General features: G+C 32.4%; 1 protein-coding gene across 1 annotated transcript in view; it reads left to right on the plus strand.

Moving 5' to 3' along the window:
• LOC140674633 (proto-oncogene tyrosine-protein kinase ROS-like) overlaps nt 1–17,709 on the plus strand; it is an 89,075-nt gene that overhangs the window by 24,233 nt on the left and 47,133 nt on the right. Inside the window, 2 exon segments of the mRNA XM_072908313.1 lie at nt 853–946; nt 1,089–1,715. Of these exon segments, the coding sequence (XP_072764414.1) occupies nt 853–946; nt 1,089–1,715 (721 nt within the window).

The following is a 17,709-nucleotide window of genomic DNA, read 5'->3' on the forward strand; positions in this document are numbered from 1 at the left end:
TTTACGCAGAATGTTTCTGCAACATTGCTGGATCATTTCAATGAAATATTGCAATTGTATGTCTTTGTAATCTCCATGCAATATTACATTGAAACTGCAATGTTGCAACGTTGCTGCAATATAACTGAAAGTTTCGGTGCTGTATGGGTGTTCTTACCAATGTTTGTGATGAATAGTCGTTGTCACACGAAACTGATATTTTATCGCAATGTATCACAACTCGACAAAAAGCGATTCATCTTCTTAACACTTAAAAATCTCGTCAAATCCCTTTATTTTTAAATTAGTAGACAAAAATATAAGTTAAATCTTGTCTTTAACTTTTTTTTATTCACATTTCTCAGAGGCGCGAGATCATACTCACTGCTCACTTCTTTTATGTATATGAACATCATTTCTCCGTATACTTTCATATCAAAACACGATAAAAAGGAGAATTAAAGCTGTAACGCTTTGCAGAAAAATAAGAAATATCGTTTATGGATTTACTAATCTTATATTTGCATGTATTTTTTGTTTCAATGAAATTACAAATATTATATTTCTAATTTCTTAATCAAGAAACCTTAAAAAAATGTTTATAGCATTATTAAAACTATAAAAAAACTTTTTATTTCGTTTTGCTTGGGATTAACAATTACTTTTCTAAATCTTTTAAAGCCATTTTTATATTATTTTATTAATTTAAAAATCGATAATCTTGTGTTAATTTTTATATATTGTTATTTACGTTTATTTTTCTTTTTTTTTTCTTCAAATCTTTTTACTTTTTTTTAGCTACTGAGATAATTTACTTAATATTCTCTCTTATACATATTTAATATTCAATATATACAATCTTAAAATTTCTAGAAAACATTTTGAGTGAACCAACATTTCCTAGAGCATTTGTAGAATTCTCTAACGGATTCACAAATAAAAGAGACGACATTTCTGTGACATTCAGGTAAAGAATCTAAAATTCTTAGCTTGTATTCTTCATCTTTTTAAATTTCACATTATATACATATAAAAATGTTAATTCTGTTATTTTAATACACATAAAATATAAAAAAGCTACAATATAATATAAAATAATTTTTTTACAGATGGAACCAACCTGAATTTACCGACGAAGTGATACAAGGATACACAGTGCAGTGTTGGTTCATCGAGAATTTAAAACAAATTCAAATCTGTAATGACAAAAGTATCTCAGCCACAATAATGGAGTTCACGCTGCACAATTTAAAATCTAATACGACATACTACTTTCAAGTACGAGCGCGTACTAAAGTTGGTGCTAGTCCTTACACAGATTTAATAAATGTGTCAACTACGAACGAAAATCCAATACCTAAATTATTGATAAATTCGATTAATGGTATCGAAATATGGGATCTGGATTTAAATACCATCGTTATTCTTATTAAGAATGGAATGGAAAGTGCTTACTCAATAACGGAGCATAAAATTTATTTTATGAACAGTTATGACCGGGCTTTAATGACATTAGACATGAATAAAAATAATATTACAAAAATAATTAGTCTCAAAAGGGATGCATTTAGTCTCTGCATTGACTGGATAGCAAGAAATCTGTATTGGCTAGAATACTATAAATTTAGAAATTACATTATAAAGTTTGACTTAACAATGTGGCAAAATGGTATAATCAAATTAAATAAAATTTCTCGAATAGATGGCTTTAATATTAATGTATTACCGTCTATGGGGTATGTTAACTTTCATCTATCTAAATAAATAAATAAGTTTTCCATTAATTGTGCTGTGATTTGAAATTTTTTAATATATGTATTTATATGGCTTTGTACACACACACACACACACAAATATATATATATATATATATTATATACAAATATATATATATATAAATATATATATATATTATATATATATATATATATATATATATATATATATATATATATATAATGGGACACCCTGTGTGTGTGTGTATATATATATATACACACACACAGGGTGTCCCATTTTAAGTGTCCACCCCAAATATCTCTCTTATTTTTGATTTCGAGAAAAATAGTTCAGACATGTGTTATATGGTTTCAAGGGGGCCATAAGATGGTACCATTGGTTTGACCTTGAAGAGTCATTTGAAGGTCACGTAAAGGTCATCTTTAATTTCTTAAATGAAACCTACTATTTTTCATTACATATTCTTGTAGCTTACCTCAAAAGCTTTCCAAAACACTATAATAAAATATTTTTTCATTAAATACTTTTCGAGTTATAAGGCTTCAAAGTTGCAATATTTTGACATAAAATACAAGATATCTCGTCAAATATTCATTTTTCGATTATCTTACCCTAATACTTTTATGCACAGATGAATGAGACGAATCAATTAGTGTAAAGAAAACACATAGTTATCTTTAAGAAAAAATCTGAATTTACATTTAGCAGTTACACATTTTTACTTTAACATAATTATGTATTTTAATTACGCCAATTGATTTGTCTCATTATTCTATAAGATATCATCTATGATGTTGTATATCTATGTTCGCATTTACTTACTATTCTCCTATTGGCTACTCTAATATGCGTCTGTATACACGGTAAAATTAAATAGTATTTATATATTCTAAGTACGTTGTTTAACAACAAAATAACAAGAGGGTTCGTCACGTCATTTCACGCTGCAGATTCGTCTTTTATCGATATCTGCGCGAGTGATCGGTTGTGTCTAAGATCCTTTCCGTTTTTTTAATCGATTAAAGTCCTATAATTATTTTAAGAAAGTTGTGTTAACTTTTACTTTCTTTTATATATAAATAAATACTTGTGTTTAACATTCTAAATAATAGTGAGTGTTATTTTTATACAAGTTCAAAATATATTTCACGGAACATTATCAATAATATCTTTCTCCCGTAGAAACATCTTGACAAGTTTATAAACAGATTGGCTTTAATTAAAAGCTATCTTACAATTCTGTGCATAAAAGTATTAAGGTAAGATAATCGAAAAATGAATATTTTACAAGATATCTTGTATTTTAAGTCAAAATACTGCAACTTTGAAGCCTTATAACTTGAAAAATGTTTAATGAAAAAACATTTGATTATAGTGTTTTGGAAAGCTCTCGAGATAAGCTACAAGAATATGCAATAATATATAGGGTGTTCCATTAAAAAAAATTGAGGTGACCTTCAAATGATTCTTCAAAGTCAAACCAATGATATCATCTTATGGCCCTCTCGAAACCATACAACACATGTCTGAATCATTTTTCTCTAAAATCAAAACTAAAAGAGATATTTGGGGTGGACACTTAAAATGGGACACCCTGTATGTGTGTGTGTGTGTGTATGTATATACAGAGTGTCTGCTCATAAATATCTTGCAACTAATTGAAATTACAAAAAGACTTTGCATGGCTTTGAGTTTGCTACATAATGCATGTACAAAATTTTATTTTTACTCGTGACCTTTTTTGAGTTATGAAAGTTATTTTCATTTTTTTAAATAAAACTATCATAATTTTGGTAAATATGCATAAGTACTACTCCCAAGAAAACTCAAATTTTTTTTATTGTAATCAAGAAAACTAGTGTGAAGATAGTACGTACAAGTGTTTTTACGAAGGCTCAAGTCTTTTTATAAATTTTAAATGAAAAAATTACATAAATAAATTTATTCATCATTATTTATAAGATCTTCAAAAAAAGTTGATAGAAACGAAAAGAAAACATGTATATTAGTTAGTTTCATAATACACACACACCCACACGCACGAGGGTGCAAAAGGGGCTTTCGACCCCCCCCTCCCGCACCCATCCCGTCCACGCTTCGCATGTACGTTGCAAGACAAAGCAAAGTTTATATGGGTTTGCAACTTTTAACGTGAAACGAGGTGGACGGGGTAAGTGCGGGAGAGGGACCGAAGGCCCTCCCTGCACCCCCGTATGTGTGTGTTATGAAACTATATGTTTGTAAACAAAGGTAAAGGCCTGAGTATGCATAGTTTTATGTTTCCAATTAATACATCGTATCTAGTATTTTCCATCGTCATAACTTCTTCAGAAAGACTTGCGCCTTCGTAAAAACACTTGTACATACTATCTTCGCATTAGTTTTTTTGATTACAATAAAAAAATTTGAGTTTTTTTTGGAGTAGTACTTATGCATATTTACTATAATTTTTGTACATAAATTGATTCCTGACAAAATTCTGTGTAAAAATATTTAAGAGTATGATGGCTAAAAATGAAATAGTTTACAAGAAATTTTATACTTAAATTTGATCTAATTTAACATAAACTACGAACACTTAAAATATTTATATAAATATATGTATATATATATATATATATATATATATATATATATATATATCTCGCAGAATATTGCGAGAAATCAATAAAATAATTATGTGTTAACTTACAAATTTTTTAAAATTTATCTTAAATTTATATATACAATATATGTATATGTGTACTGTGTGATTACGTATTAAATATATAATAAATACTCATTCTAAAATATTAATAATAAAGAAAAAAATTTTAATATTTTTTAAAACTATTTTTTTGCTGTTTTTCTAAAAAATAATGTTTATTAATTTCTTAGACGACTCCTATCGAAAAAGAAACTTTGCAAATAAAAGATTAATTAAATAAAATTAATTAAATAAAAGATATTTTATTAGAAATTATAACAAAATAACATTTATTTTTTAATAATTTAAATAATTTATTATTTATTATTTATTATTTATGGAATTATTAATGTTAAAAGATTTTCTCAATCTACTAATGTAAAATCTTATGAAATATTTAAACACACAGAAAAACAAAGAAAAAGGAAAAAAAAATTAATTAATTATTTTAATAAATTATTTAAATTATTAAAAAATAAATGTTATTGTGTTATAATTTCTAATAAAATATGTTTTATATAATTAATGTTATTTAATTAATCTTTTATTTGCAAAGCTTCTTTTTCGATAGGAGTCGTCTAAGAAATTAATAAACATTATTTTTTAGAAAAACAGCAAAAAAATAGTTTTAAAAAATATTAAAATTTTTTTTAGAATGAGTATTTATTATGTCTGTAAACTCTTTTTGTTATCAGAGTAATGTCAAAAACTAAAAAATGTGATTTTCGAAAAAAAAAAAGTTGCAAAAAATGGTCTTAAAAAATCAAAGTTATTTGAATCCTCTCTTCGCTCATGGCTCAAAAATTTTGTATTTAAGTCTAAAATGTCATTAATTTTTTAGAAAAAAATCGAAGAAGTCTCATTAAGGAAAAAAAAAATAATTTTGATTAAAATTGACTAAAACAATGTCAAATTATTTTTAAAAATTTTTTCAATATTTTTTTCGAAAACTACATTCAAAAACAAAATAAAATGACCACCTGATAAATGCCAATATCTTTATTCTTCTTAAAGTAATAACTATTTGAATTTTTTTTTATTAATTTCTTTTCTTAATTTATAACTCGAGTATGGATGGAGATAAAAATCTTAAAAGAATCTTGGAAACTACTTTCAATAAGTGCAAAAACATAAAAAAAAATGAAGCAAATAAAAAATATTCACGGAAAAAAGTGATCGATTTCGTATGGAGTGCCCCTTATATATGTATATATATACAGGGTGTCCCGAAAATGCCGGTAAATATTCTAATGGCAGGTTTTTTAGAACATTTTAAAACAAAAAGTTTAATACAAAAATGTCGAGGCTATAATAGTTTTCAAATTAGAAAGATTTAAAGATCACGAATGACAGGACTAGAATTTTGCGCGCTCAGGCACGGCAAAATAACAAGTGATAAAAGTGCTTCTATGAATTTATCTAATTTATCTAATTTATCTAATTCTTACCGGTCATTTCGGGACACTCTGTATATATATACACATATATCTTCTTCTCAGTCGTATCTTCATATCTGAAGAGTCGTGACATCATGACTATGTATGCTGATTGATTGATTGCCTTCAGTGCTGTCTATCCTCTGCTGCTCTTACATTTGTCTTCAGCGACTCTCCCATAATCTCTTTAATTTGATCTATTAGGGGATCTACCCGTGGTCTTTTGTCTATGACTTTTCCTTGGATGATCAGTCTCTCTAGGTTATCATTTTCTCGTCGGGTAATATGTTCAAAGAACTGTAAAATGCGCCGACGGCAGATAGTTGATAATCGAACTTTAATTCTCAACTCATTTAATATCGTTGGTCCTGTGATCAGTCCAGGGTATACGGAGCATCCTCCAGCACCACATTTCAAAAGCATCTATTCGGCGCCTGCCTTTTTCATGGTTCAGGATTCGGAGCCATATGCGAATATGGAGAAGACCAGCGTGTTCACTAGGGCCTTCTTAGTGTTCCTTGACATTTGTTTGTCTGACCATATTTTGAGCAGGTTCGACATCGCTGTTCTTGCCAGTGTTATCCGCTTCCTGATCTCTGGTTCGCATTCTCTTGTTTATCTTCCTTCCATTGATCGACACGCCACTTTCAAAGTTCTCTAGGGCTCTTCTCATTATGTATTCTCCATAGACGTTAAACAGTCTTGGGGATAAGATGCATCCTTGACGTACTCCTTTCTGTATTTTGAATGTTTCTGAGCATTTTTTGTCAAAGGAGACGACAGCCTCATTTCCTTGATACAGATTCCCGATGAGAGCCACTAGATGATGTGGGACCCCCATATTTCCCTTAACACCATCCATAAACTGCTCCATCTTACAGAGTCAAAAGCTTTCTTGTAATCTATAAAGCACAGAAGCATGGGCGTATTGAGTTCTCTGGTTTTCTCAATAAGTTGTCGGATATTAAATATTTGATCTCTGGTTCTTTTCCCTTGACAAAGCCTGCCTGTTTAGGTGGAATTTGGCAATCTAAATATCCTTGCAGCCTTTGGTCCAGTATTTTCAGCAGGATCTTGCTTGCGTGCGATATCAGGGATATCGTTCGATAATTCTGGCATTTCCTCGTAGAACCTTTTTTTATGGAATGGGCTGAAAACAGATTTGGCCCAATCTTTGGGTCAGTATCCACTTTGTTAGATTTTATTGCATATGTCCTTCAATATTTCAGTTCCGTTGTCTCCTAGTTCTTTTATGAGCTCGGCTGTGTTCCGTCTACTCCCAAAGACTTATTTAGCTTCAGATGTCTTACAGCTTCAATAACTTCAGACAAGAGAATGTTGGGTTCTTTTTCATGTTGCAGGTCCTCTTTTAATTGCTCACTTGTTATGTCCGTCTCCTCGCTGTAGTTCTTCGCAATATTGTCTCCACCGTTTGAGAACCTCCTGATCTTCCCATATGACTTTCCCATTCTTGTCTTCAATGGTCATTATCTTTGGTTTAAATTTCCGTGTTAACTCTCTTACTTTCTTGTATAGGTCTCTGGTGTCCTTGGTATGATGTTCCTCTATTTCCCTGTATACTTCCTTGATATAGTTGTTTTGGTCTTGTCTACATTGACTTTGTATTTTTTTGCTCAACTTCCTTTATTCGTCACTGTCCCCTTCTGTCAATAATCTCCTGCTCTTTATTTCTTTCCGTTCCTTTATTGTCCCGTTCCTTGAGAGTCTTTTACGTGATCCAATGTTTGTTTGGTTGAATTGTTACTGAAGTGTCATCACGTTGCAGCCGCTTTGCAGCCTCCTTAATGATATATAATATATATATATATATATATATATATATATATATATATATATGTATATATATATAATTAACATAAGTTTTAAAAAAGTTATGTTATAATTTTTAATTTAACACAATTATCCACATTTTGAATATTTTATATATAAGTTTCTGTTATTATTGAAATAATATTGTTAAAATTGTGTTCCATAATTAAAAAATGCATATATATATAAAATTCAATTGGAAAATTGGCGAGTAGAGCAAAACGCTGTAGTTAGTGTACAATAATTTATTTTAACGATAAGTCACAATTTAATCTCTTCTCCTAACGAATGTTTCGGTCAATTTTATGATCTTTCTCAGCGCAAAAATACAAAAAACATATGAGAAATACCGGTTTATTTGCTATATAACTGTATAATCACTTACCATTAAACGATGCCAGTACATCGTTATACGCGAGTTTAAGAAAAGTTAAACATCATTATTTTGTCATACGCTTAAAATTGAACATGAAGATATTGTCAATACGATACGAAATTATTGAGTTGATATATTCCTCCTTTGGTTAGTAGACCAAGAAGTGATACATGGGTTGACTCGTCACATTGTAAAACAAATTAGTCGGTTGGAAGCCTGTATTAAAATTATTAAAAATCAACCCACAATTTCACTAGTTAATAACAGAAACGTTTTTTATATAGAAGAGGCACTATGTTATGTTGAGTTGAAACATACATAATTGTTCCAAATTTTTTCACTATAATCATGTTTAACAGACAGATGGACAGATCTTATGATAATGATAAAAATCTATTAAGCTGACACAGCCACTTTAGCACAATCGAATAAAACTTATATATAAATTTAATGCTTTTTTGTTGCTAATTTGTTGTTCAATTCTCGATTATTTTGCTCCAGCCGATTCGGAGAAAATAATGGCTATGCTAACTTAAGATTAAAGTTAGCACAGCCACAAAAAAAATTTCAATTAAAAAAAAACACTACATTTCTTTAGAGTTAATTTGTTTCTAATTCTAGTTGCTCTATTCCGGAATTTATTGCTTTATTTTTAAACTTCGAAAACCATCCCCAAAGTTATCTTATAGTATATCACGATTGATAACGCTTCTTGGATTTTGTTGCTCGCCATTTGTAACAAATCCAATTTTGCTCCACTTCTCACCTTCGAAAACCACCCCTAACTACTCTACATTAGCACATCTTAATACTATTAATTAATGAGATATTTTGACGCATATTTTCGATTTTATTATTCGATTTTTTATTATAAAATAAATTTTAATTAATTTAAGTTTAATTTGCTGACAACATAGAACTATATTTATAAAGTGAGTTTATAAAGTTTATAAAATGAAACATAAATTATTTGTTTTTAATTTTAATTTGATGATTCATAGGTGGGGCGGGTAAAATGGATAGAATCAAGTAATTCAATTTTCTGATAAATTATTAAAAAGATTTATAAATATGTTTTGTAAAATAAAATTATTATTTAACTATTTTTTTATATACATTAATAAATGAGAGTTTACATTTGTTGTTTTTAAAAGTTTTTTTCTGTGGATATAAGATCATTATGCTCTATCCAAATGTTATCCTCTATGCGCTGCACTATTGCTGCGTAATGACCTATAATGTGGAACATTTCTGATCCTCGAAACGTGTCGACATTGGTGGAGCTTTATAGTCTACAATGCCTATTAACTTTAAATTATTGGTTGCATCCATTGGATTCGCCATTTCTTTAGGGATGTCTTCTGTTTAAAATCTGCGCCTCCACTTCTCGAATTCAGCGGGGTTCTGCGCTGCTGCACGCGCATGCCGTGTCCTTCTCAGGGCTCTCCGTCTCTTCGGCCCGCTCGAGGGCACCACCTCTTCGCCACTGACTCGTCTGTGTCGCACAAAGGAGGTGGCTTTTATTCCGTTGTTTTGCGTATGTAATTCTCGTGTGATTGAACTCTCATCAAAACTCGCCCGTAAATAATTTACGCGGATTTATAACTGTAGAAAAAGACAGATTACATAAAAGAGCAAAAAGCAATATAGTATACAAAATTAATTGTAACGCTTCATATGTAGGACAAACGGGCCGTTTACTGTATACCAGAATTAAAGAACATAAAAAGAATCTTACATATATCATCGCGAATCATAAACTGCTAAATCACGATTTTAATTGGGAGAAGGTTGAAATCTTGGATGAGGAACTTTTCTTGGAGAAAAGACTGCTGTCCGAGATGATTCATATTAAGCGCCAAAAGAACGCGTTAAATCTCCAGAGTGACATATTTAAATTAAATGAGGCGTGTTTACCAATCATCGACGGTCTTCCAAAAATTTAAATTTGATGTGTTGATGTTTTGCACATGTTTGTGATTATTGTCTGTATATATGTGTGACATTGCCTATTTGATTTAATTACCAGTCAAATGTTGTTTGACATACGACGATGTTTGTAGTTATCTCTACCGTTCCTAATTTTCCGCCTGAGTAAGTTATCTCAATTTCAATAATACATATATCCAATCTTTTAAAAGTTTCACATGTGCATATATATGTTTGTTAATACACCTCTCCTTACACCTTGCACTGTTTAAAAGGTCCTTACATCGGACATGCGGTGAGACCGGTGGAGATGATTACGTATTAGTAATATAGCACATACGTATGTATCGATATAACGATCTGTCTATCTCTCTGCTAATGTTTCTTCCTCTATTATATCTATCTTGATTTTAATAATTTTTAATGTATATCACTGAAGAAGGCTCGAAAGGAGTCCGTAACGTATGATTTTCGAATAAACAATGGATTAAAAGAAGTGGTTATACTACCTCACGCCTTACATCCGCGTCGGCTTTCTATTGCCTATCCAATTTTAGCTTATTAATTATTAATTAATAAACTTAATTTAGCAAATTAAGTAACCAAAATTTAGCAATTTTAATTTCGTTTCTCATAATAATCATACCTAACATCTAATTTTATCGGTCTGCTTTTATTGTGGTCTAATATACACAAGTCAAATACTATAGGATCTGAAAAAGATTGTATAGAAACATTTACGTATTTGGTATGATTTATAATAAATATATATGTTTGTTAGTGCAAAAAGAATATTGAGAAAAATATTTCGAATTGAGATTTTAATGATAATACTTGATATAGCAAGAAAATTTCGTGCCCTATGCATCAATCAATTAAAAAAAAATTACATACCGATGAACAATCATCTGCGATTGGTTATTAAGTAACTGACTTTTTCAGATTGAAAATGTATTATTATTTCCATACTTTTGTTTTTGTTTTTTCAAGTTTTATTAAAGAATCTATTTGTTATAATCATTAATTATTTTTATGAAGTATATATTTGAATATATACTTCATAAAAATAATTAATGATTATGACAAATTTATCAGAATAACTATAGCAAAATTGATTGGATGTACTATTGCATAAAGACATATTAAAGACAGTAGTGTTACGTCCCGGCACCAAAATTTTTCTCATTTACTTTTAAGAAACACTAAACTTATAATATAAAGCCAAACGACAAGTTACCGACTACATTTTAGCCGATAAGTTATTCACTAAGACAAGTTACCCATTATAACCGTTACCGACTCTAGTTGACAGTACGAAACGTTAATCATAAAATAGCTGCTCTCCCACCACCATAAGACTCTCCCGCTACTCCGAACCCTTAGATAACCCTTCCTACCCCCACTTTTCAACCCTGACCTGCACAAACCGAGGGACCTCGAAACAGTCCCAAAAATCGACACATCAATTCGAGACTCTGAGCGATGCACTTCTCTCTCTAGAAGTGCTCCTCATCCTTGCGATTCTATTTCTATACGCGATTCCATTTCCAAACACTGTTCCAAATCAGCACGCTTTCCATATCCACATTCGTTTCCATTTCGGTACGCGATCCTATTCCATACAGTTCCTCTGCAACGTCATTCTACCTCATGCGAGCGCCTGTTATATCGTTACTTCATTATACTACGTCCGTACACCCTGCGTCAGTTCTCCGCGCCGATAGCTCTCCGATTCATATTCACGCGTCACCACTGTAACCATCCAATGTAAGGTTAGTCAAAAATACACGTATTTACGAAACCTCATTGTGCATTAATACCAAAACGTACTTGAACCCAGTCCGCATTTTCTACGTTCGGCGTCATATTAAATTTCAATCCGACCCTTAACAGACCTGGTTTCGACCATTAACCAAACCAGCGACGTAGCGGTGCAAACAATTGCACGCTCGTTACTACCCCTTCCCAGCCGATATTGTGCTAATACTCTGCACATACGGTACTCCTACCCTAAAACCAAACTTATACCTTCTCCTGGAAGCATCGTGCTAATATTCTGCACATGCCACCTCCCTACCTCAAAACCAATGGTCGAACCCAGCGAACACGCGAAATTAATTTGATCTTTTTGTAGATGCCAAAAATAAGAAGAGGCGGACACAAATTCTACGCGCGACGTTTATATTACGAATACAAATACGCCCCCGTCAGTGAAGCGGATAGTGAATTCCTCGAGACGGATCGTCTATATTTTGACTTAGAGTACGAGGCGTACTTTAACCCGACGCTACGAACAAAGCAGGTCAAACCTCTGAGGACGGACATCCGCATAAAGTCTATGGGATATTTTCCGTGGCCGCGCAAACTGATACAGTTGGACACACAGCTACTGTTCCCCCCTCTGCCGCCCGCGAATTACGTACTGGGAAATCCGAGGAGGACCCGCTACCTCCAGATACGCGACGAAATATTATACCTAAATTACGGGTGTTCCACCCCCGAGCACTGGGGTTCCGCGGAACAACCGATAGTAATAGATTAATATTACGCGGAACGAAATATAACAATATTTCGTAGCAGCGTTACTCAAAATACGAAGCTTGGAAAACCTAGAGTTTTCTCGTGCCTACACTTTTACAACCGACTCTTTTTTTTTGCTTCCTGCGTTTCGCTTGGGCCAGCTTGCCCTCCGCTAAACCCTTCCAAAATAGTATTTTCGCTCCGCGCTGCTGAGACCGGTTTATGACCGACCCTTTTTTTTTTATTTCCTGCATTTCGCGTTGACCATTCTCTCTTTTGTCGAGATTTTCCCGAAGACAATACTTGTTTCCAAATTAATACTCGTTTCAAATATTGTATAACGCGCGTGTTATTTTATTCATTAATTTGTAAACAATTAATATCTAAACTGAATAAATATAAGAAACCTATTTCTCATTATTCAATTATTTGTACTCCTTCCTTATTCTGACCACGACTAATAACAACGTTTTATGCAAGCAATAACAATAATAGTATTTAACCATAACCTATTGACAACACACCTACATGTGTTACGGACAACTGCGCCCCATACAGGAGGGCCACCCCTCCCCTCCCGCCGTCGAAGCGCGTCACCGATTAGAAAACGTCCGTTGCACCTACATCTCGGGATTTGCTCATAAATTAGAACTTACCCCGTATTGCACATCTTGCTTTGTAAATTCCGACGACATTGATAGAGATTCTTGCGCGTACTTCAACGTACACCTCGCGCTCGACAGCACGCGCTATTCCGACGTGTATTGCACGGTCTGCTCTCGTAATCTAGCAGAGTTTTTCCCGTTCGACTGCGACCGGTGCGTTAACACCTACGCCGACTTCCTCAGAGATTTGAGAAATAGAAACATCTATTACTATTCGTTAGCGGACCCTATTAAAGTCTTCGTTAGCGGAACCATCCCCACGGAGTTCACATCACGCGACTTCCCTTAGTCAGTAATCGCCATTTCCCTTTTCGTTTGATACTGCCGCAACATTATATACACGGTAACACCACCGCCATATCCCTATTACTTCGCCTTTGGTAAGGGAAAACATCCATCGTCCGAATAAGCCTAGTCGCGAGGAATCCCCTGAAGCTTAGCTTCTGAAATACGCGACCGGTCAGGCGAAAGGTTCGACCACTCTTAAAAGCCGCGACCCCGCTTGACGTAACAGTAGTATACTTTGAGATATTTTGAATATTTTAATATTTTAATATATAAAGTAAACTAGGGTATGATGGCCATACGGAAAAGATGGCCATAGGCTGTAATTTTTTCAATAATCCCTACATAGTGCGCTTTTTTAGTCATTATTAAAGATAATCGATATTTACAGTAATTTTTATGTGCATACATTATTCGAAATAACGATATTGTGAATCTTATATCACATTTTTACTTTTGACTACCTGCAAAGTTTTTCATGTGTCCACTAAAAACTGTTATAACGTCGAATAAATTACAGTTAAGCTATTGTAATTGTTAGACATATTATAAAAATATGTAAATTATATGACCTATAATTTTTATTCTCGCTATTTTTTTATAAATACTATAGACATCTTTCCGTCACTATGGTCATCTTTTCCTTAAAAGTTGGGTAAGATGGCCAATGCTTATATTGTACTATTTTGATAATATAAAATTTCTATTAAGTATTTTCCTTTTAATTTCGATAATATTACGTAATTTAAGCTTCAGTGAAGATAATATGCCAAACACTATTAAAAAATAACAAAAATAAAAGTGTTATGTCCAGGCCCATGGAAAGGATGGGTCAGAGGAAGGGCGTAACAGGAACTGTTCTGATGTCAAATGTCTTTCCGACCAGTGACTCGGTCGAGCGAGCTGAAGGTTAGCAAAGCAAGTAAACGACGGGAAGTTGTTATTACACTGTTTATGCGAACGCTTGCTCGGTGGTCCCTTTTTGGTCAGAGAATCGAATCTCTTTTATACGGGACGGGACCAAGTATGATCTTTCGCGGAGAAAGTGAGGGAGTTAAATAAATTTGATTATTTAATATTTCGATTTAGATTTATTCATTTAAATCCTAACGTTATGCATATGATCTTTTATATTATCTTTCTAATAATGGCCTTAGATTTTAAGTGTGTGTGCGTGTGTGTATGTCAGTGTGTGTGTGGATCGTGGGTGTTACATTGGTACGGAGGACGAGATCAGAAGAGAAGGAGAATGAGTGCGATTTTAAAAGTTTTATTCTGGTTGGATCTTAGTACAACAGTTTATCAGAAAACAATATAAATTTGGTAAAAAGTGTAAAGAGTGTTACGTCGCGATTTAGAGTAGACTTACTATTTAGGCTGCGGATTTAGTCGTGGTTCAACTGTTTGATTTAGTCGTGGTTCGGCAGATGGTCGACATTTCGCACTGACTCTAATTATTTAGGTTTTTATGCAGAACTCTTGATATATATGTTATTTGCGAAGTGAATTGTTAGAATCAGCGAACGACCGAAATGAGTCAAAGTACAATTGAGCGAGACTTAACGGTGCTGAATTAACTGGTGATAAAAAATGAATGTAGATGCCGAATTACTGAATGAATGGAATCGAGTGTGTGTAATGTGTCTGTAGTGCGTGAGTATTCCCTTTTTATAATGAATTCTGAGGGCGTGTTAACATTTTTGTGCGGGAATACTTTTGAGATTTCGACGTGTAAAAAGCTGTCGTTTGGTGAGATCCTTCTCCTCCTTATTTTTGATTGTTGCTGATTGGTGAGCTCTGAACGACCTCTTAGGAAATTTGGAGATTCGTCATTTGTTTATCTTTTGAGATTATGCAGCTGTGTTTGTTATTCATTTATTTAGAGAATCTCGCTATCGATCCCTTCCGAGCATTTCTTTGGGCATCGTTTTTAATGTTTAAAACATTTTTTTGTCGCGCGATCCTTTTATGACTGGTCGGACGATTATTGCTTCATCTTTATAGGAAGTGAAAACGTGGAGCCGACAGGACGTAACGGCATCATTTGTTTATTTCTTAAGATTATGCAGCTGTGTAGTTTGGTTTCGTTATTCTAGCGGATTTCGTTATTGATCCCTTCCGGCATTTATTTGGACATCGTGTTTAGTATGTTTAAATATTATTTGATAAGAACGGTTTATTCATCGTGTGCCGTAATACTAGTGTGCGTAGGAAGGAAATTCACACACTGCGTCTTCGTATCTGGTGTAATATGTATTTCTTTATTGAATTAATATCACTCGTATAACTCGCTCGCTTAAGAATATGTTAACTGTTCTGTGTCGCGGACGAGAATGCCCATGGGAAGAGAAATCTTCCGGTACATTCGTGATCCCCGCTCGCTAATTCACCCGTACATATTGGTCTGCTATTGGCGCGCGTTACATCAAACGAGTCGCGATAAGAGACAAGACGCCGCGAGATCTATACAATTTCGGATCACAGTGGCTACGGATACCTTTGTTGTACGCCGCGTGGTCCGCGGTGACTTTTATGTTCGATTTGTGTACGTATATGTATAAACGCACGCATATGTGTATACATGTGTATATCGTATATATACAATCGTATGTATATATACATGCATGTGTGCATGTCTGTGTTTACGCATATATGTGTCGTGCACGACTTCGATCTCTCTGTCGTTATACATCTCACTCAATCTCGCGCAACTCTTTTATGACTGATTATCGCATCGTTTTCATGGGAGGGAAAAACGTGGAGCCGACAGGACGTAACAAAAGTATATTTTTTACATTTTAAAAAACTATGGCCATCTTACCCGAGTTTACCCTATATATACACTGGGCAACAAAATTATCGCAATAAAAATTTATACCAAAATTTCACATAACTTCAGATAATCACAATTCCACGAAAAATTGACGTATTTAAAATTTTTTTTTTATTTTGTAAGTTAAAGCCTCTACTTTAAGAAGCATTTGTCAGATTTTGTATTTTTCCTTCCCTCCTCCCGCCTTCTTCTCAAAAGTAAGAATATGTTTTGTCTGGGAAAATTTGCACATGCAAATTTTATTTCCGTATTTCCACAATAATCTCCACAATAATTTCCACAATGTTAATCAAAATATATAAGTCTTAATAGTCTGTGATCTGGTCACGCCAAAATCTGTTTGCCTATTATTTTAACTTTAATTCTTTTAGTATTGAGTTCTTCTGATAATAAAAATTAAATATGTTTTAATTTTATAAAGAGAATACTTATAATATTTCTATAATTTCAAGATTAATTTTATGATAAGTACTATTTCAACAAATCCTCACAAACTGATTTGCTTTGAAGTATTTGGCGATTAGTTGACTATTGATTGAATATCTTTTTGTTTTGGCGTATTTTTTTACCTTTTAAAGTTTTTTTTTGTGGAGTAACTAACATTACAAGTTACTATTATTATTAAATATAAATAACAATAATTATTATTTTGTAGCTTTATCTTACTGTTTTACTTATTTATGATATTCTAAAATATATTACTAGGTATACATAAGTTAGGTCTAAACAAATGTACTGTTTTTTAATTAAAAAAATTTTTTTATGGCTGTGCCAACTTTAATCTTAAATTAGCACAACCATTATTTTCTCCGAATCGGCTGGAGGAAAAAATCAGGAATTGAGCAACAAAAAAGCACTAAATTTATATATAAGTTTTATTCGATTGTGCTAAAGTGGCTGTGTCAGTTTAATAGACGTATAAAAATGTCGACAATTATAACTTTAAAATCATGAATAATGACAAATAAAGTCATACAGGTTGTTTAGACTTTCGGCAATTTGTCAATAATGTTTAGATACGTAAAATTTAAACATGCTGTGTCTGTTTGCAAATTTATGCTGTTTATTTGTCTTTTCATGTATATCATCTTTGAGGTCAACCTTTTGTTATAAAAATTTTCTCTATCTAAAATTTTTACACCTTCTCAATCGAAATCATGATCTTATTCTAATCTGTGAATAGTAATAACCGAATTATTTTTATTATTTAGTATGTTAGACTTGTGTTCAGCAATCCTTGTTTTTAATTTCCTTCCCGTTTGTCCTACATATAAAGCTGTGCAATTTTTACAGTTAATTTTATAAACTAAATTCGATTGTGAAGGTGGAGATACCAGGTCTTTGTGTACTTTGATAAAATTATTTAGTTTATGCTATAATATGAGAGAGTGACACATTACTATTCTTAACTACATTCATAAATTGTTCCG

This window comes from Anoplolepis gracilipes, chromosome 16 (genome assembly GCF_047496725.1).
Source record: "Anoplolepis gracilipes chromosome 16, ASM4749672v1, whole genome shotgun sequence".
NCBI classification, from domain to species: Eukaryota; Metazoa; Arthropoda; class Insecta; order Hymenoptera; family Formicidae; genus Anoplolepis; species Anoplolepis gracilipes.